The following is a 20,706-nucleotide window of genomic DNA, read 5'->3' on the forward strand; positions in this document are numbered from 1 at the left end:
ATGGCATCACTGACTCGATGGACATGAGTTTGAGAAGGCTCCAGGAGTAGGTTTTGGACAGGGAAGCCCAGCATGCTTCAGTCCGTGGGGTCGCAAAGAGTCAGGCACAACTGAGCAACTGAACTGAACTGAACTGAACTGAACTGATGAAAACTCTATCTCCAAATAAGGTCTAGGGTTTCAACATGCCTTTTGTGGGGAGAAGAGGAACATAGTTCAACCCATAAGAAGCAATCCATGGAGGTGATGTTACAGCCGGAATAGTGTTCTTATCCAAAGAGCACAGGCTCTTGGGGCTTCTATTAAATTCACTGCTTGCCTGTCATGGCCTAAGAGGGTCAGCTGCAAGCCTTCTTTATAGACCTCGGGGTCAGAACAGGGGGATGGGCAGCCTCACCAGGCACACATTCAGCTCGATGTACCCTCCTTAACCCTGCTTGAGTGTGAAAACAAAGCTGATTCGGGGAAAACCCATCCTCCTAGTGGATAAACAATTCAATTTGTGTTCATGGCAGGTCAGCAGTATCTTTGAATATACACAGAGCATATATTTGATGAGAAGCTACAAAGTGACAAAATAATAAAAGCCTCAAAGACTTCCTGCTACCTCACCATTAGCATCAAGCAGTGAAGGAGCAATAAAGATAAGGAAAATAACCTGTGTTATGCTAAGAACGCAAATTTAGTTGAAAAAGTAATGTACTCCATCAGTCAATGATCAAGGATTAAGTGCCTATTATTGTAACAATGACACAAGGGGAAAAAAAATGCACAGCACAGCTCTGCAAAGAACCTATCCATCCACCAACTAGGGATGTGAAGAAACTAGAGCCACGTTTTAAAGTCAATGTCAGTTAACTGTTAACTTGTATGGTACAGATAGATTCAATAACACAGAAACCCAAAAACAGGAGGGATTAATGATTTGGGGATTACTCAAATGGGGCTTTCTGGAGTTTGGTAAGTATCTCATTGGAGGCTGTTCTGTGTACCCCAGTCACCAGGCTGGACCCTAAGCCCCCGATTCTCACTTCATGAGATGATCAATGTCTCTCTTTTACAGGCAAGAAAACCAAGGTTCCAATACAACATCATGACTCGCCCAAGATCAGACAGTTTGTAACTTTCAAGTCAGGAGTTGATCCGAATCTTTTATCCTCAAGTCCATGGCTTTTTCTACAACACATTGAAGAATGAATAGGGTTGGATACAGGGGAAAAAAGAGAGGGTTGTATGTGTGGGAAATAGGATTAATATTTTATTATTACATTTAGCTAATTGGCTCCTGAGAGCCAGCCCATATCCCCAGATGAGATGCTGCAGTCAGTCCTCCAGCACTTAAAATATCTGGGTCAGTGAGAAGAGGATCACAAGGTCTCCTTGTGCTTATTTTTAACTTAAAAATATAACCTTTAAAGAAAAGGACAGGATAAAAATGAAAAAAAAAATAATTAGAAATGTTACAAGCTCAAGTCAAAAGGGAACTAACTATTCAACAGGTTATTGAGTAGTTATTCAATAGGTTATTGAGGCTGACTTGCAGGGAGGGGGCCCTGGCGGGTCACACTGGTTCCTGGCTCCATGAGAACTGAGAAGGGTGCCCTGGAATCTATATCAGAAAGTGGGCTTGAGACTGGAGCAGAAACTAACAGCAGGAGACATCCAGGTGTGGGTGCCACTTCCCCATGCCTACCCTCCCTTCAAAAAGACACTACTCTTGATCCTTTCTTCAGAGAAGAAAGGGAGAGAGAAACTCAGTGGACCTGGTTCCCAGCTTCTACCACTGGCTTTTGCAGTTTCAGAACAAAAGGAAAAAAAGGGGAATGTTTTAAGCTATCACTTTATGTTACAAAAGTGGCTCCAATTGATATGTGAATGCTGGTCTTATGAGAAAGATATTCTGAATGCCGCTTTGTGTTTTTTGAGACAAATCAGCAAAAATATAACACCCTTTGCACAGTTGTCCCTTCAACTCAAAGAAACCAGGAATGAGGAAGCTCTAAGTGCCACAGACTCTGTTTCCCAGGACCTCAGAGTGAGAGGTTTCTGCAAAGCATCCCACTGTGTCCTGTGCCAAAAGTAGCACCTAAGGACAGACAGTTTCCCTCGGGTCTGCTATACGATGGTCACTTTCCACCCCTAGGTCTCATGCAAGGGAAAGCGTATCAGAGGCATGTCCTGAGTCTAAGGAATTTACTCCCAGGCTGGGTCTCTAACCCAGGGCCCCAGTCATAGCAAATGTTCCCTAAATGTTGAACATCGCTGAAGGATAACACTACCACATACATACAACAAGTGCATGCATGCTCAGTTGTGTCCAACTCTTTGCGATCCCTTGTACTGTACACCAGGCTCCTCTGTTTATAGGATTTCCCAGGCAAGAATACCAGAGTGGGTTGCCATGCCCTCCTCTAGGGTATCTTCCCAACCTAGGGATCAAATCCATAACTCTCGTGTCTCTGGCATTGGCAGGTGGATTCTTTACCCCTGAGCCATCTGGCAACAAGACAACTGCAAATCCTTGGCTACCTGAGAGCTGAATTGTGTGCCATGGGAGGCAAGGTCAATGTAAGCTAGTTTCACTGAGCAAACAAGACTTCAGCTGAGTTCAGAATGGGCACAACTTGCACTGAAGGAAATGACAGGTTCTTGGAGTGAAAAGATGTGTTTCTTTGGGCACTGTGTGTGCACCAGAGACACAACAGTGAGCAAAGTGCATCCTGGCCCCTGCTTTCACACAGCTGCAGTCTCCAGCGATCAGTTTCCTTAGAGTCCAGGGTACTGGTGGATCGTGACAAAAGTTGACATTGATTTAAGGACTATGATGCGCCAGGCACTATGCTAAGTGCTCCACAAATATAATATCACTTGCTGCTCACTGCAGCTCAGAGATAAGAGAAGTTTCTATAATCACCTTTTTATGAATTGGAGACTGAGCACACTCAGATAATTCGTGGTGAAGCCAAAATTCAAATCTAGGGCTGCCTGACTCATGGGCCATTCCCTTCCCACTATACCTCATGGGAAATAAGGTCAGGGGAGGGTGGATGGTGGAGCGCTTGGAAGCCCAGTGAAGCAATCCATATTTGCCATGAAGGAGATAAGTTATCTGCTATCAGTGTGTCTTCCTGCTGTTGCCTTACCTGCTCTAAGTCAGATTCCCAAGGGACACACCCAAAATTAAGATGACCCTCCAGTCAAGACATGCTCTCTCCCTCCAGATGTCCATCAGTTTTCCAGCCATAGGGAACTGCAATGACCATGTTTAAAAGAAATTTGAGTCCTACTTTTTCTCTCTCCCTTAAATCTTAAACCCACGAGAAACCATGAGAAACCAGTTCCCATGTTTTTTCTCATCTGGACCCTATATTGGTCTTTTGTAGTTCTCCCAAGATTCAAAAGAACCCTCAAAGCTATCCAGAGACTGGCTTTTTAGATGACATTTTATCACTCAAAACATATAAAGGAGAAGAGAGATGCTTGCAAATTTCTCCTTAGCTTTTACTTCTTCATCTTCCCAGGGAGGAAAGGGGGATGAGAGAAGATATATATCTGCATTCTCTCCACCTCCCGAGAAGATGCAGGATTGTTCCCAGCCCTCAGTCCTTTCCTTAGCTCTGAACTGGGAAATACTGCTCCCCAAGGAGGTCAACCAGGATCAGGCAAGGCAAGATGAAGGTCAACCCACCCAGTGGACAGAAAGCTAGAAATGCTGCAATAAAAGCAGAAGTTCGTAAGTTCATATAGATAACCACCATAACCACTTCCAGGGACCTCCCTAGTGGTCCAGTGGTTAAGAATCCACCTTGCAATGCAGGAGATGCAGGTTTGATCCTGGGTCAAGGAACTAAGATCCCATATGCTGCAGAGCAACTCACACACCACAACCATTGAACCTGCACACTCTCGAACCAAGGTGTCCCAGAACCATCACGCCACAACTAGAGAGACCACATGTCGAAACTAGAGAGTCCATGGACCACAATGAAGCTTCCGCACACTGTGGCTAAGACCTGAAACAGTCAAATAGATAGATATTTTAAAATAAACAAACAAACAAACACTTTCAGAAACAGGCCTTCATTTGCATCTCTCACAGTAGTTAGGCAGGTTTTAATGCTGACATTACTTTTTTTTTCCCACTTGAGGAAACTGGGGTACATCATAAAGAAGTAAGTCCCTAAGGTCAAGGGGGTAAAACTTGTAGCCATGCCCTCTGAACTCAGTCTGTGCTCTGTCCTCTCTGGCATGTTCACTCAGGTACCCTGATTTGGACAAGATGCCAGATAGGGACAGGAAAGCTTAATGGTCAGACTCCATGCCGTCATCCTCCAAGATTAGAAAGATTTACACAAATGGTTTTAATTTCATTTTATAATCTCCTAGGACTCTACCCTCCAACAGTATGTCTTTCTCTTATACTAGTTGGTTTGGTCCTGGCCAACCTTTAGAGTATGAAGTTCCATATATTCACTATTTCTGTGGAAGGAAGTGCTATTTTTACTTCGCCCTAAAACTATTTCTTTAAAATGATAAGGTTGTCCCTAGTTCTTGTGCTCTGGGATTTCATAAGATCATATTTTTATCCTATGATCTTCATTATTTTATAAATTTCAATTATATTCCCCTCTCAGCCTGGGCCTTCCCAGAATGAAAAGCCCTAATTCTTTTATCATCCCTCACAAAGGACTCTCTTGACCCTCTGGATCAATTTAGGCATCCTCTGGATCCTGTCTGGCTCTGTATGTCTTTGAGGTATATCAGATCATCGGGCCCTCATCACTTTGTCCATTGTTCTGTATAAAAAAGCACAATGGCTTCAGATAAAATCAAATGTTGAAATATTTGAGAGATACTCTTTAAAATCAAGCAATTCTTCCAACTGTATAGCATGGGGAACTATATTCAATACCCTGTGAGAAATCATAATGGAAAAGAATATGAAAAAGAATGTGTGTATATATATGTATGTGTATATATATATATATATATATATATATAACTGAGTCGCTTTGCCATACAGCAGTAATTAACACATTATAATTCAAAAATATCTCAATAAAAAATAAATTTTTAAAAAATCAAGCAATTCTTTTGCTTCAAGCCAGCCCAAGATGTGTGTTAAGTCACTTCAGTCATGTCTGACTCTGTGCAGCCCTATGGACTACTGCCTGCCAGTCTCCTCTATACATGGGATTTTCCAGGCAAGAATACTGGGGTGGGTTGCCATGCCCTCCTCCAGGGGATCTTCCCGACCCAGGGATCAAACCCAAGTCTCTTACTTCTCCTGCATTGGGCAGGCAGGTTCTTTACCACTAGTGCCACCTGGGAAGCCCCAGCCCAGTACAGGCTGAAAAAATATAAATTTTGCTTCAAGGCTGAAATGAATTTGAACACATTGCTACCAGGCAACCTTGTAATCTATTATGGAAATGAGAGTTTGCAAAGCACTTTCATATACATTATCTCACTTGACCCTCACGTGAACTATGCACCATGCACAGTAGGGAAAAAAAAACATTATCCTCATTTTTTTTACATGAGAAAAGGAAAAAGATTAGTCTAGCCTCTAGTCAAACAGCTGGAACTGGAGTCCTAGACATGAGCCCTCCATCAAGAGAATGGTGTTTTATCCACTGTGCAATACAGCCTTCCTTATAAACACTTGTGATTTACATTAAAGCACCAAACTACCTCTAAGTCTATGTTAGTGGTCATAGCATAGTCACAAAATAGTCTATAATTCTATTGAAAGGAAGGATTTTTAAGGTCAATCTAAACTCTTCCTTTCTCTCTCTTCCCTGGTAGCTTCCCTGGTAGCTCAGTTGGTAAAGAATCCACCAGCAATGCAGCAGATCCCAATTCAATTCCTGGGTCGGGAAGACCTGCTGGAGAAGGGATGGGCTACCCACTCCAGTATTCTTGGGCTTCTCTGGTGGCTCAGCTGGTAAAGAATCCACCTCCAATGCAGGAAAGCTGAGCTCAATCCCTGGGTTGGGAAGATCCCCTGGAGAAGGGAAAGGCTATCCACTCCAGTGTTGTGCCCTGGAGAATTTCATGGACTGTATAGTCCATGGAGTTGCAAAGAGTCAGATACAACTGAGTGACTTTCACAAACTCTTCCCTTCTTTCTCTAATGCTCTACAGACACAGTCTCAGCCACACCTCAGGCATCATGGTCACCTCCATGCAAATGACTTCCAAATCTCTATCTCTAGGCCACACTTCCCCTCTGAACACTTTTCAAGTTTTATAAAAGTATAAAACTGCATACTTGACATCTTTTGGTTGTCTCAATATGCAGAAAACTTTTATCTTCTGTCCCAGTCACATTCCCCTCCACTGCCAAAACCCAGTTCTCTTTTTTTTTTATTTTTTATTGAAGGATTGTTTTTTTTTGTTTGTTTGTTTTTGTTTTATAGAATTTTGTTGCTTTCTGTCAAACCTCAACATGAATCAACCATAGGTATACATATATACCCTCTCTTTTGAACCTCCCTCCCATCTCCCTCCCCATCCCACCCCTCTGGGTTGATCCAGAGCCCCTGTTTGAGTTTCCTGAGCCATACAGCAAATTCTCTCTGGCTATCTATTTTACACATGGTAATGCAAGTTTCCATGTTACGCTTTCCATACACCTCACCCTCTGCTCCCCTCTCCCCATGTCCATAAGTCTATTCTCTATGTCTGTTTCTCCATTGCTGCTCTATAAATAAATTCTTCAGTACCATTTTTCTAGAATCTGTATATATGCATTAGAATATGATATTTATCTTTCTTTTTCTGACTCACTTCACTCTGTATGATAGGTTCTAGATTCATCCACCTCATTAGAACTGACTCAAATGCATTCCTTTTTATGGCTAAGTAATATTCTATTGTGTATATGTACCACAACTTCTTTATCCATTCATCTGTCAACAGACACCTAGGCTGCCTCCATGTTCTAGTTATTGTAAATAGTGCTGCAATGAACAACGGGATACATGTGCCTTTTTCAATTTTGGTTTCCTCAGGGTATATGCCTAGGAGTGGGATTGCTGGGTCATATGGTGGTTTTATTCCTAGTGTTTTAAGGAATCTCCAAACCGTCTTCCATAGTGGCTGTATCAATTTACATTCCCACAAACAGTGCAAGAGCAGTCCCTCTTCTCTGCACCCTCTCCAGCATTTATTGTTTGTAGACTTTTTGATGATGGCCATTCTGACCGGCATGAGGTGATCTCTCTTTGTAGTTCTGATTTGCATTTCTCTAATAATGAGTGATGTTGAGCATCTTTTCATGTGTTTGTTAGCCATCTGTATGTCTTCCTAGGAGAAATGTCAGTTTAGGTCTTTTTCCCACCTTTTGATTGGGTTGTTTGTTTTTCTGGTATTGAGTTGTATGAGCTGCTTGTATATTTTGGAAATTAATCCTCTGTCAGTTGTTTCATTTGCTATTATTTTCTCCCATTCTGAAGGTTGTCTTCTCACCTTGCTTGTAGTTTCCTTTGCTGTGAAAAAGCTTTTAGGTTTAAGCATGTCCCACTTGTTTACTGTTGTTTTTATTTCCATTACTATAGGAGGTGGGTCACAGAGGATCTTGCTTTGATTTATGTCATAGAGTGTTCTGCCTATGTTTTCCTCTAAGAGTTTTATAGTTTCTGGTCTTACATTTAGGTGTTTAATCCATACACATGGATTAAACATGTGTATGGTGTTAGGAAGTGTTCTAATTTCATTCTTTTACATGTAGTTTTCCAGTTTTCCCAGCACCATTTATTGAAGAGGCTGTCTTTGCCCCATTGTATATTCTTGCCTCCTGTGTCAAAAATAAGGTACCCATAAGTTTATTTATGGGCTTTCTATCTTGTTTCATTGGTCTACATTTCTGTTTTTGTGCCAGTACCATACTGTCTTGATGACTGTAGCTTTGTAGTATAATCTGAAGTCAGGAAGGTTGAACCTCCATTCTTCTTTCTCAAGACTGCTTCAGCTATTCAGGGTCTTTTGTATTTCCATATGAATTGTGAAATTTTTTGTTCTAGTTCTATGAAAAATGCTATCGGTAATTTGATAGGGATTGCATTGAATTTGTAGGTTGTGTTTGGTACTATAGTCATTTTCACAATATTGATTCTTCCTACCCAAGAACATGGAATATCTCCCCATCTGTTTATGTCATCTTTGATTTCTTTCATTAGTGTCTTATAATTTTCTGTGTATAGTTCTTTTGTCTTCTTAGGTAAGTTTATTCCTTAATATTTAATTACTTTTGTTGCAATAGTAGATGGGATTGATTCCTTAATTTCTCTTTCTGATTTTTCATTGTTAGTATACAGAAGTGCAAGTGATTTCTGTGTATTTATTTTGGAACCTGCAACTTTGCTAAATTCACTGATTAGCTCTAGGTATTTTCTGATACTATCTTTAGGGTTTTTATGTACAGTATCACATCATCTGCAAACAGTGAGAGCTTTACTTCTTTTCTAACCTGGATTCCTTTTATTTCTTTTTCTTCTCTGATTGCTATAGCTAGGACTTACAGAACTATGTTGAATAATAGTGGTGAAAGTGGACACCCTTGTCTCGTTCCTGATCTTAGGGTAAATGCTTTCACTTTTTCACCATTGAGAATAATGTTTGCTGTAGGCTTATCATATATGGCCTTTACTATGTGGAGGTAGGTTCCTTCTATACCCATTTTTTGAACAATTTTAACCATAAATGGGTGCTGAATTTTGTCAAAGGCTTTTTCTTTATCTATTGAGATTATCACATAGTTTTTATCTTTCAATTTGTTAATATGGTGTATCACATTGATTGATTTGGGTATATTGAAGAATCCTTGCCTCCCTGGAATAAACCCAACTTGGTCACGGAGTATGAGCTTTTTGATGTGTTGCTGAATTCTGTTTGCCAAAATTTTGTTGAGGATTTTTGTGTCTATGTTCATCAGTGATATTGGCCTGTAGTTTTCTTTTTTTGTGTGTTGTCTTTGTCTGGTTTTGGTATCAGGGTGAGGGTGGCCTTGTAGAATGAGTTTGGAAGTGTTCCTTCCTCTGCAATTTTTTGGAAGAGTTTTAGGATAGGCATTAGCTCTTCTCTAAATGTTTGATAGAATTCTCCTGTGAAGCCATCTGACCCTAGGCTTTTGTTTTTTGGGAGGTTTTTGATCACAGCTTCAATTTCGGTGCTTGTAGTTGGGTTGTTCATAATTTCTATTTCTTCCTGGTTCAGTCTTGGAAGATTGAACTTTTCTAAGAGTCTGTCTGTTTCTTCCAGGTTATCCATTTTATTGCCAAATAGTTGTTCACAATAGTCTCTTATAATCCTTTGTATTTCTTCATTGTCTGTTGTAACCTCTCCTTTTTAATTTCTAATTTTGTTGATTTGATTCGTCTCTCTTTTTTTCTTGATAAGTCTGGCTAAAGGTTTGTCAATTTTGTTTATCTTCTCAAAGAATGAGCTTTTAGTTTTATTAATCTTTACTATTGCTTCTTTCATTTCTTTTCATTTATTTCTGCTTGGATCTTTAAGATTTCTTTCCTTCTACTAATTTTTTTTGGGGGGGGGTTGTTCTTTTTCCAGTTGTTTTAGGTGTAAAGTTAGGTTGTCTATTCGATGTTTTTCTTATTTCTTGAGGTAGACTGTATTGCTATGAACTTCCCTCTTAGAACTGCTTTTGCTGCATCCCATAGGTTTTGAGCTGTTGTGTTTTCATAGTCATTTGTTTCTAGAAATTTTTTTATTTCCCTTTTGATTTCTTCAGTAACCTGTTTGTTATTTAGAAATGTGTTCTTTAATCTCCATGTGTTTGTGTTTCTTACAATTTTTTTCTTGTAATTGATATCTAGTCTCATAGCGTTGTGGTCAGAGAAGATGCCTGATATGATTTCAACTTTCTTAAATTTACTAAGGTTTGATTTGTGACCCAAGATGTGGTCTATCCTGGAGAATGCTCCATGTGCACCTGAGAAGAAGGTATATTCTTCTGCATTTGGATGGAATGTCCCAAACCTATCAATGAGATCCATCTCATCTAATGTAGCATTTAGGACTTGTGTTTCCTTATTAATTTTCTGTTTTGGTGATCTGTCCATTAGAGTGAGTGGGGTGTTAAAGTCTCCTACTATTATTGTGTCAATTTCTCCTTTTAAGTCTGTTAGTGTTTGTCTTATTTATTGAGGTGCTCCTATGTTGTGTGCATAGATATTTACAATTGTTATGTTTTCCTCTTGGATTGATTTCTTGATCATTATGTAGCATCCTTCCTTACCTCTTGTAATCTTCTTTAAGGTCTATTTTGTCTGATATGAGGATTGCTACTCCAGCTTTCTTTTGCTTCCCATTTGCATGGAATATATTTTTCCATCCTCTCACTTTCATTCTATATGTGTCTTTAGGTCTGAAGTGGGTTTCTTGTAGAGAACATATGTATGGGTCTTGTTTTTGTATCCATTCAACGAGTCTGTGTCTTTTGGTTGGAGCATTTAATCCATTTACATTTAAAGTAATTATTGATATATATGTTCCTATTGCCATTTTCTTAATTGTTTGGGGTTGAATTTGTAGATCTTTTTCTTCTCTTGTATTCCTTGACTATATACTTCCCTTTAACATTTGTTGTAAAGCTGGTTTGATGCTACTGAATTCTCTTCACTTTTGCTTGTCTGAAAAGCTTTTTATTCTTCCATCAATTTTGAATGAGATCCTTGCTGGGTACAGTAATCTTGGTTGTAAGTTTTTCCCTTTCAGTACTTTAAATATATCCTGCCATTCCTTTGTGCCCTGCAGCGTTTCTGCTGAAAGATCAGCTGTTAAGCATATGGGCTTTCCCTTGTATGTTACTTGTTGCTTCTTCCTTGCTGCTTTTAATATTCTTTCTGCTAAGTCTTTGTTAGTTTGATTAGTACGTGTCTTGGCATGTTTCTCCTTGGGCCTATTCTGTATGGGACTATGTGACTCTGTGCCTCTTGGACTTGATTGACTATTTCCTTTTCCATGTTGGGGACATTTTCAACTACAATCTCTTCAAAAATTTTCTCATTCCCTTTCTTTTTCTCTTCTTCTGGGACTCCTATCATTTAAAAGCTGGTGTGTTTGATACTGTCCCAGAGGTATCTGAGACTATCCTCAGTTCTTTTCATTCTTTTTACTTTATTCTGCTCTTCAGAAGTTATTTCTACCATTTTACCTTCCAGCTCACTAATTCATTCTGTTTCAGATATTCTGCTATTGATTCCTTCTGGAGTATTTTTAATTTTAGTAACTATGCTGTTTGTCCCTGTAAGTTTATTCTTTAATTCTTCTAGGTCTTTGTTAACTGATTCTTGCATTTTCTCCATTTTGTTTTCAAGGTTTTTGATTATCTTTCCTATCATTATTCTGAATTCTTTTTCAGGTAGTTTGCCTGTTTCCTCTTCATTAATTTGGACTTCCATGTTTCTAGTTTGTTCCTTCATTTGTGTTGTATTTCTCTGCCTTTTCATTATATATATATACTTTTTTTTTTTTAATTTATTGTGTTTGAGGTTTCCTTTTCCCAGGCTTCAAGGTTGAATTCTTTATTCCTTTTGGTTTCTGCCCTCCTAAGTTTGGTCCAGTGGTTTGTGTAAGCTTGGTATAGGGTGAGACTTGTGCTGAACTTTTTAATTTGTTTTTCTTCTGACGGTCAAGGCTGAGTGAAGTGGTAATCCTGTCTGCTGATGATTGGGCTTGTATTTTTGTTTTCTTTGTAATTTAGTTGAGGTGTCCTGCACAGGGTGCTACTGGTGGTTGGGTGATGCCAGGTCTTGTATTCAAGTGGTTTCCTTTGTGTGAGTTCTCACTAGTTGATACTCCCTAGGGTTAGTTTTCTGGCAGTCTAGGGTCTTGGAGTCAGTGTTCCCACTCCAAAGGCTCAGGGCTTGATCTCTGGTCAGGAATGAAGATTCCATAAGTAGTTTGTTATGGCATTAAGTGAGATTAAAACAAATACCCCAAAACAAGAAACCAAAGATGAGCCCCAGACAAATGACAGTTACAAAATCAGGCAAATAACAATTAAAATAATGGAATATATACATATACATATATACCTATGAGCAAAGTCAAAACAGTCCAACAAAAATAAAGTACAATAGATTGACCCAGGGAACAAAGGAAATCAAAACTTATACTTACCAGTTAGGAAGAAAACTAAAGCACAAACTCGAAAACAAAATTAAAGCAAGGTGCCAAGTGGGGAATAGAGTAATGAAAACAAAACTAACAAATATGTTGAGAGGAAAGAAAAAAAAAGAAAAAAAAGAAAGAATAGATATGCAAAGTGAAATAGAGGGAGATGAAGAAGATTCATATACATTAAAGATTAACCACAAGGGAAAAAGAACAGTCTGAAAGGCAAAAAAAGGGATAAATGTAGAAAAAAAAAGTAATAGGTTTTAAAAAATTAAAATTATAAAAAAGGGAAAAAAAGGAAGAAGAAAGAAAAAAGGGGAAGAAAAGGAAAACTCCAGAGAACTGCAAAAGCCCAGCATAGAGGCAGAGGTTTGTAACAACAATAAAAAAATGTAACTGAGAAAAAAAAGCTCAAAATCTTAATTAGATTTCATAGTGCCAATAAAATTGACAACTACAATGTGTGGGGGGGTGGGATCCAAAAGAATCCACAGAAGAAGTGAAAACATAAGAATAATAAATGTTTTTCTTGGGTCACTGCTGTCAGAGTCCTTTCCCCCGCTGGGAGTCACAGTCCACCTCGCCTCCCTAGGATGCCCTCCAATACTGTTTTGATCTCTGGACCTGCTGTGGGAGCAGCTCAGCTTCTAATCTGGTCCTACTTCTGTGTGTTCTTGCCTCCAAAGTCCACAGCTATCAGACCTACTGTGTTTTCTTTTGTGGGAGCTCTCAATGACCTTTTATATATTCCATAGACACAGAGTCTGCCTAGTTGATTGTGTGGATTTAATCGGCAGCTTGTACAGCGGTGGGAAGGTTTTGGGTCTCCTTCCTTAGCCACACTGCCCCTGGGTTTCACTTGTGGTTTTATTTCCACCTCTACATGTGGGTCATCCACTGAGGTTTGCTCCTGAGGCTGCCCTGGAGGACTTGGGTTTGCCCCTGTGAGGGCCAGGTGTGGAGGTGGTGCATCTGCTTGAGTGGCAGGGGTTCTGGCAGCACCAGGTACTCAGGGGGGTTGGCGGCTAGGGCAGCAGGAAATATGGTGCTCTAGAAGGGCATGGAAACCAGTGTTGGCCAATACGCTCTGGTGATCTTGCCTGGAGAACGCCCCCCCCGCCCCCAACTCCCTGACAGAGAAGTCTGGCAGACCACAGTCTACCGGGTCACAAAAAGTCCGGACATGACGGAAGCGACCCTGTACACGTAAGACACCTTTTTTTCGCCTGTGGCAGCTCTGCCCCAGTGAGAGTTGAGCATGAAGGTGGCGCAGCTGCTTGGCTTGCGGGGCCCTGGCAGTGCCAAGCGTGAAGGGACACGGACTCCCTCCACCGCAGGAGGGAGTTATGGCCCTGTCAGAGTCTCTTTTTGAGCCTCTTGTAGCCAGCGATCAGAAGGCCTCTTTGGCCAGTCTTTCTCTGTAGCTCCACCCGCTCAGGCACTTAGAGGGCTCCCTTGCCTGGGGTCCTTCTCTGTCTGTCGGTGCTTCAGGCACATAGAGGGGCCCCCTGGCTGGGGCCCTACTCTGTAGTTCAGCGTGTCAGGCCTTGGATGGGCCAGCCTCTCTATCGTTCAGCTGCCAGAAGCTGGTGTGTGGGGAGAGAGAGGCTGTGGTGATGGCTCCACCCCCTGCATGTGACTCAGCACTATGGCCTTGCTTCCATGGCTGCCTGGCTCTCCTCCACAGGCATTTCCCACCACAGTCTCCTCCCTCTCATCCTCGCGATCCATCTCGCTGCAGTCAACAGCAGCCCTCGCCCTGGGATTGCTCCACAACCCCTAAACTCCAGCTCCCAGCCGCTGCGCCTGCCAAGGAACCTGCGTACCTGTCCGGGGTATGCATGGCTGCAACAAGGACTGTCTGATTCTCATTCCATTTAGACTGCCACAGATCAGTTGTTTCACTCTCAGCCTTAAATATTTCTCCTCTGACTCAGACAATTGATGTGGGGATAGATCTTTTCTGCTGGTCGGGTACGGCTGTCTGTTCCCAGCTGGTGTTTCTAATGTACTTCTGTGTCTGAAGCTGTGTTCCTGATGTATCCGTGGAAAGAGATGTACTCCCCGTCCACCCACTCCTCCACCATCTTGCTCTCCCCAATTCTCTTTTGATGTCCCTCCTCTCAAAAAAACCTACCAGGAAACTAGGAGTCATCTCGACATTTTTCTCTTCCTCCTGCACGGCTCTCATCCTTTCCTTCCTCTCCTTCCCCATCATCACCACCTTAGTCCAAGGTTACTATCCTCTCTCAAGGGACTTCCACAGACTCCTAATTGGTCTCCTCCTCTCCAGTCGTTCCTGCCCATTATAGACTATGCCATTCTAGTCATTCCATCCCTTCCCAACCCATGCTTAGAACACTTCAATGGAATCTCACTGCCTGTAGTGTAAAGGCAAAACACCCAGAACTGACCCACCAGCACTGCCTAACCTGGCCCCACCTGAAGCCTCATCCCACAACACCCACCTTCATTTCTTAGGCTCCAGTCCCACTAGCCTTTGTTCAACCCCTTTTACTCACCATACTTTGTCACAGGGTCCTAACATATTCTTGTCTTCCCTGATTTTTCTTGTTATTGATTTATTTGGCTGCATCAGGTCTTAGTTGCAGCACTCACCAACTTCAACTTTCCGAGTTGATCTTCAGCTTGGCACATGGAATCTTTAATTGCAGCATGTGGGACCTAGTTCCCTGACCAGAGATCAAACCCAGGCCCCCTGCACTTGGAGCATGGAGTCTCAGCCACAAGATCATCAGGGAAGTCCCTGTGTCATTCTTTTCAATAACTGCTACCAGTCAATCCTAAAGAAAATCAACCCTGAATATCCATTAGAAGGACTGTTGCTGAAGCTCCAATAGTTTGGCCACCTCATTCGAAGAGCTGACTCACTGAAAAAGACCTTGACAGTGGGAAAGATTGAAGGGAAAAGGAGAATGGGGCAGCAGAGGATGAAATGGTTAATTAAATAGCATCACTGACTCAGTGGACACGAATTTGAGTAAATTCCATGAGATAGTGAAGGACAGAGGAGCCTAACATGCTACAGTCCATGAGGTCCCAAAGAGGCGACCATGACTTAGCAACTGAACAAGTGCATAATGAGATGTACATCATATACAACCATTCCCTTCCCTCATGTGACCTGTATAAACAATAAACATTTTGAAAAATCACTGCTCTTGATCCAGTTATACAATCTTGGAAGGCAAATAAGAGAAAGAAATAATGTGGATTTTTCTTAGTTTACTTAGTTTGGGTTTTAAATAAAAGTGAATTTGTGTAAATACTTTTATTTTCTTTTACTTGGCAAAGAACAAATCTTTTGTTGTCTTTACCATAGTTTCAGCATCAGTGCTCAGCCTTCTTTGTGGTCCAAAGAATTCCTAATGGAATTCTGAATATTCATTGGAAGGACTGATGCTGAAGCTGAAACTCCAATACTTTGGCCACCTGATGCTAAGAGCCAACTCATAGGAAAAGATCCTGATGCTGTGAAGAACTGAGGGCAGGAAGAGAAGGCGGTGACAGAGGATGAGATGGTTGGATGGCATCACTGACTCAATGGACATGAGTTGGCGCAAACTCCAGGAGATGGTGAAGGTCAGGGAAACCTGGTGTACTGCAGTCCCTGCGGTCGCAAGAAGTCAGACATGACTTAGCGACTGACAACAACCATAGTCCCAACAGAAAAGATAGCTTTCTATAGCCATGCAGACTGCAGAGGAAGGAGCAGGGACAAATACACGGGTGATATGCAGACAGGATTATCCCATGGCTAACAGCACAAAATCCCACTTCTGTTGTTGAAAGAAGTGTGTGCAGGTGGATAGACCCACAGTTAGAGAAAAAGAAGAGGGAACTGTGTGGGAGTGATTTCTTCAGCAGCCAGCCTACAATGGGGAGCTGGGAAAAGTCTGTGAATATAGAAGAAATGCTGTCACTTGGAGCTGCACTGATTCTTTTTTCAGACTAACTAATGGCTCAGATGGTGGAACAACCAAACGATGACTAAAATGTGAGTCAAATGCTTTCAAATCAAATCATTCCAGTGAAGCAGGAACACAGGCAAGCAGAGAACAGGTCATTAGGGGTTCTAACCAATACTTGTTAAACCTGAAGAAACTCACTCTCCTTAATGACTGCCTCTTTCAATCTAAGTCATTTTGACATTAGTGAGCTGGGGACAATTGATCTTTATTACTAGTGACATCTACTGATCAGCTCTGAACAGTGGGAAAGGGAGCTGCCTGGGGGAGGGGGAGAGGTTGTACACTTTTCTCAATCCTGATTTGTCTTCCTTCTCTCCTGGGGTCTATCCAGCATGTCTTTCAATTATCCCAAAGGGTATCAGAAAATTCTAAAATTGGTGTCTTGACATTTTTGAAAACTAACTTTCATTTAAATACAAAATTAGCTCACGTTAAGAAGAAGTAAGTGTAGGGAGAAAGCAGGCGAAGAGAGGCTTGTCATTCAATGGAACCTCAGGGCATGCAGCCCCCAGAGACTAAAATGGGCAGCCAGGTACGGAAGAAGTTTGAGCTCTGGCTCTCATGGCAGCTCCACGTGGGCCCACCAACAGACACGTGGTGGGCCCCTCGTCTCATCCCCCCCCGCTTCCTTCTGCTAATTTCTCAGTTTTAAATTCTCTCCCTAAATGTTCACTTTCTATTTTGTAATTCAATTTTTCCAAAAGCTTTTTGATGAGGAAACCCTGAGAAGATGGGTGTTTTTTAATGGCCTGGATATTTATCAGAAAACAAAGCCCCTTTCCAATTCTCTGTCTCTTGTGCTGAATTTATTATTTTACATCTTTCAAGCAATTTGTCTGTTTCATCTAGTTGTCAATTCACTGCCTGGTTTAATGATTGTATCATACCTGTCTGTAAGCATACTTCAACAGCGTCTTATACGGTTTTCTGTTTTTTTTTTTTTTAACTTCTGCTAAGTGGTTAGAAAAAGAAAACAGAGCTTCTTACCACATTTATTGGAACTGGAGCTCATCAAGAACAAGTAGAAGTACCTCCATTCCAGTGGTATCAGGTATGTGTTTTTGCCCCCATCTTACTCCCCTCCTTTTGAGCGGTGATCAGGAGGACTGGAGAACAATGTTTATAACCAGAAAAGAAAGGACATCTCCCCACAGATCAGGACTCAGGCAGAGACAGGAGCATCCTTCAACCTAAGCTAGTCACCCTCCTTACTCTCTGCTCTCTTCTCTGAATAAATAAAGTCACTTAGATGTGAGGGTAATATATTCTTTTATTTTTTATTTTGGTAAAACACATATAATATGAAATTTGCCCTTTTAGCCATTTTTAAGTGTACAGGTCGGTGGCATTAACTATGTTTACGTTGTTGTGCAACCATCACCACTGTTCATCTCCAAAATTTTCTCCTCTTCCCAAACTGGAACTTTAGACACAGTAAACAATAACTCCCCATTTCCTCCTCCCCTAGGCCCTGGCAAGCACAATTCTACTTTCTGTTTCTATGAATCTGACATTTCTAGGTACTTCACATAAGTGGAATTAAATGGTATTTGGCCTCTTGGGACTGGGTTACTTCAATTTGCACAATGTTCTCAAGGTCCATCCATGTTCTGAATATGTCAGAATTTCCTTCTTTTTCAAGGTTGAATAGTACTCCATTGTATGTATATACATTGGTCTATTGGTGAACATTTGGGTTCTTCCCAAGGTAACATATTCTTAACTTAATCCCACAACTTAAGACTTTCAGATCACTCAAATTCAATTCAGTTCAAGGGTAACTCACTGTGCTAGGTGTGTGTGGTACAAAGGTGAATCAGACATGGTACCTGCTCTCTAGGAATTTATGCTACCTTGGGAAAGGAAGAAAGAAAGAAGTAAAAGTAACTAGCAAGTGCTAATCACCTACTGTGTGCCAGGTGCTTTGCCCAATCACTGCAAGTATTGCTCAGAATAACTTCGTGAGGGGGAGACGATAACATCCACTCTTCAGGAGAAAATGAAAGCTTGAAGACCTTACGTCACCACCTCCAATGTGCTGAGACTGAGATTCAAACCCACCTCTTGGATTCAGAATCCTGGGTTCATTCCTTTAGACATGCCACTGCTGCTGGTACAAGGCAGAATGTGACACATACTGAGGGAGGTGCTACAGAAAGGTAGAGAAGAGATGGCCTCCCACCTGAGGGGGAGAGCTCGTGGCAGAAGTAGGTCTGGGAGGCCAGGAAGGCTTATGTGTAACAAAGATAAGGGAGACGAGGAAACAGCTTGAGAAGAGGAAGGTGGAGACAAGCAGTCTCAGTATACGCTGAGAGACCAGTGCTGCCGTCCAGTGTGGGCTGGAAGGCAGAGAGGGGCCAAGTCCTGGTCATGGCGAAATGCCAGCTCAAGGAGTCCGAACGCCACCATGGCGACGATGGTGAACCACGGTAGGGTCCTGAGACAACACACCATTGTAGCTGCCCCTTGGGACGGTCACCAAGGCAATAACATATAACGGGAATGGAGAGGGAGGGGGTAGATGAAAGGTAGGAAAGTGAGTTAGGAGGTCACTGGAATTAGCAGATATGACATGATTAGTCAGAATGGAAAAGAGGATGTGGAGGTGTAAGACTTCTTAGAGGTGGAGATGACAGAACTTGGCCATGGATGCATTTGAATAGGTGATCATACATCTTGGGACACCTGTTCTCCTGGTGTAATCACTAATAGCAGCCTTTCATCTCAACTGTGTCCAAGTCTGGACAATAAAGTACATGATCACACTATCTAGGAATAAGAAAACAGCATAAAAGATGACTCTAAAAGATCTTGAAACTGGATTAATAAGGAATGTGGTAATATGGAAAAAAACATGGAAGGGAAATCAGGTTTTTTTTGGAAAGATGATGAGTTTGGATTTAGACATGCTGAGTTTGCTGAAGCGAAAATTTATTTAAGGGAGAGAAGCATCTTGCCTGTGGATTTACGCTGTGTGACATGAAGAAAGGCATCATTGACCTAAAAAGAAAAAATCCAAAAAAATGTGGTCAGACTTGCAACTATGCATATTTCGACAAAGATCTGTTGCTGGTTCAATTCTTAAAATAGCTAAAGAATTAAGATGTCTCCAACAAAATGTATGTAACTATCTAATGCAATATTAACTAAGTAACTGATCATCACAAACTCACAGGAAAACAATAAGGATAATGTAACCTCAGAATTTTTCTGTCTAAACTATAATTTTTAACATTATCAGATAAATAACATCAGGTAAAAAGTCTTCAGGTCTGTCCATACTCTACTGTAATATTTCTGAATATTCTAGCTTTTGAAAAGAATGGAGCCACTGCCAGAAGGATCAATAATGTAATTTTTTACATTTTTTCCTTTCTATTTAAATTACCTTGTTTTCAGTGCAACTGAAATTACAATCTCTCTGAAATCCTTTTTTAGAAGTACAAAGATATAAAACATAAATTAAAAACTAGCCACAGTAATCAAGATTGTGACACTGGTGTAAGAATAAACAAACAGGTCAATGGAACTATTACAGAACCCAAAAGTAGACCCACACAAATATAGTCAGCTGATCTTTGACAAAGGAGCAAAAGCAATTCAATGGAGGAAGAATACTCTTTAAAAAAAAAAAAAATGGTGCTAGAACAACTGAACATCCAATGCAAAAAAAATTAATCAAGACACTGTCCTTATGTCTTTCACCAACTTAACTCACAGTGAATCTTACACATAAATGTAAAAAGCAAAACTATAAAATTCCCAGAAGAAAACAAGGAAAAAAAAAAATCTAAGGCACCTTATGCTTGGCAATGAGTTTTTTTTTAATATAACATCAAAGCATAATCTAAGAAAATAAAAATTGGTAGGACTTCCCTGATGGTACAGTAGATAAGAATCTGCCTGCCCATGCAGGGGATACAGGTTCAATCCCTGGTCTGGGAAGATTCCACATGCCGTGGAGCAACTAAGCCTGCGTGCCACAACTACTGAGCCCAAGCTCTAGAGTCCATCAGCTCCAATAGAGCTACTAGAGCCCATACTCTGAAACAAGAGAAGTTACCACAATGAGACGTCCCTGCACTGCAACTAGAGAGTAGCTCCCCAACTCTTTACAACTAGAGAAAGTCCTCAACAGCAACAAAGAGCCAATAAATAAATAAAATTAATTAAGTTTTTAAAAATTGGTAAGTTGGACATTATTAAAACTAAAAACTGCTGCTCTGCAAAAGACACTTCAAAGAATAAAAATATAAAACACAGCTTGGAGAAAAGTATTTGCAAAATATATATCTGATAAAGAACTTTAATCTAAAATACACAAAGAATTCTTAAACCTCAACAATAAAAAAACAAACAACCCCATTTATGAATGTGCAAAAGGTCTAGGCACACATTTTACTAAAGAAGACATATAAACAGTAAATAAGCCTATGAAAGATGTTCATCATATGTCATTAGAGAATTAAAACAACAGTGAGATACTACTACACACCTGTTGGAATGTCTAAAGTTCAAAACTAACAGCATCAAATGCTGATAATGATGTGGAGTAATGGCAACTTTCATTCAT

At 40.8% G+C, this 20,706-nt stretch overlaps 1 protein-coding gene across 1 annotated transcript in view; it reads right to left on the reverse strand.

Moving 5' to 3' along the window:
- Positions 1–17,385: 17,385 nt before the first annotated feature.
- The window catches only part of LOC122708018 (quinone oxidoreductase-like protein 2), a 37,475-nt gene continuing 34,154 nt past the window's right edge, over positions 17,386–20,706 (reverse strand). Inside the window, 1 exon segment of the mRNA XM_043924099.1 lies at positions 17,386–19,133. Coding sequence (XP_043780034.1) covers positions 19,065–19,133 — 69 coding nt within the window. The 3' untranslated portion in view covers positions 17,386–19,064.

The sequence above is a fragment of the Cervus elaphus genome, chromosome 14, assembly GCF_910594005.1.
Source record: "Cervus elaphus chromosome 14, mCerEla1.1, whole genome shotgun sequence".
In the NCBI taxonomy this organism is placed as follows: Eukaryota; Metazoa; Chordata; class Mammalia; order Artiodactyla; family Cervidae; genus Cervus; species Cervus elaphus.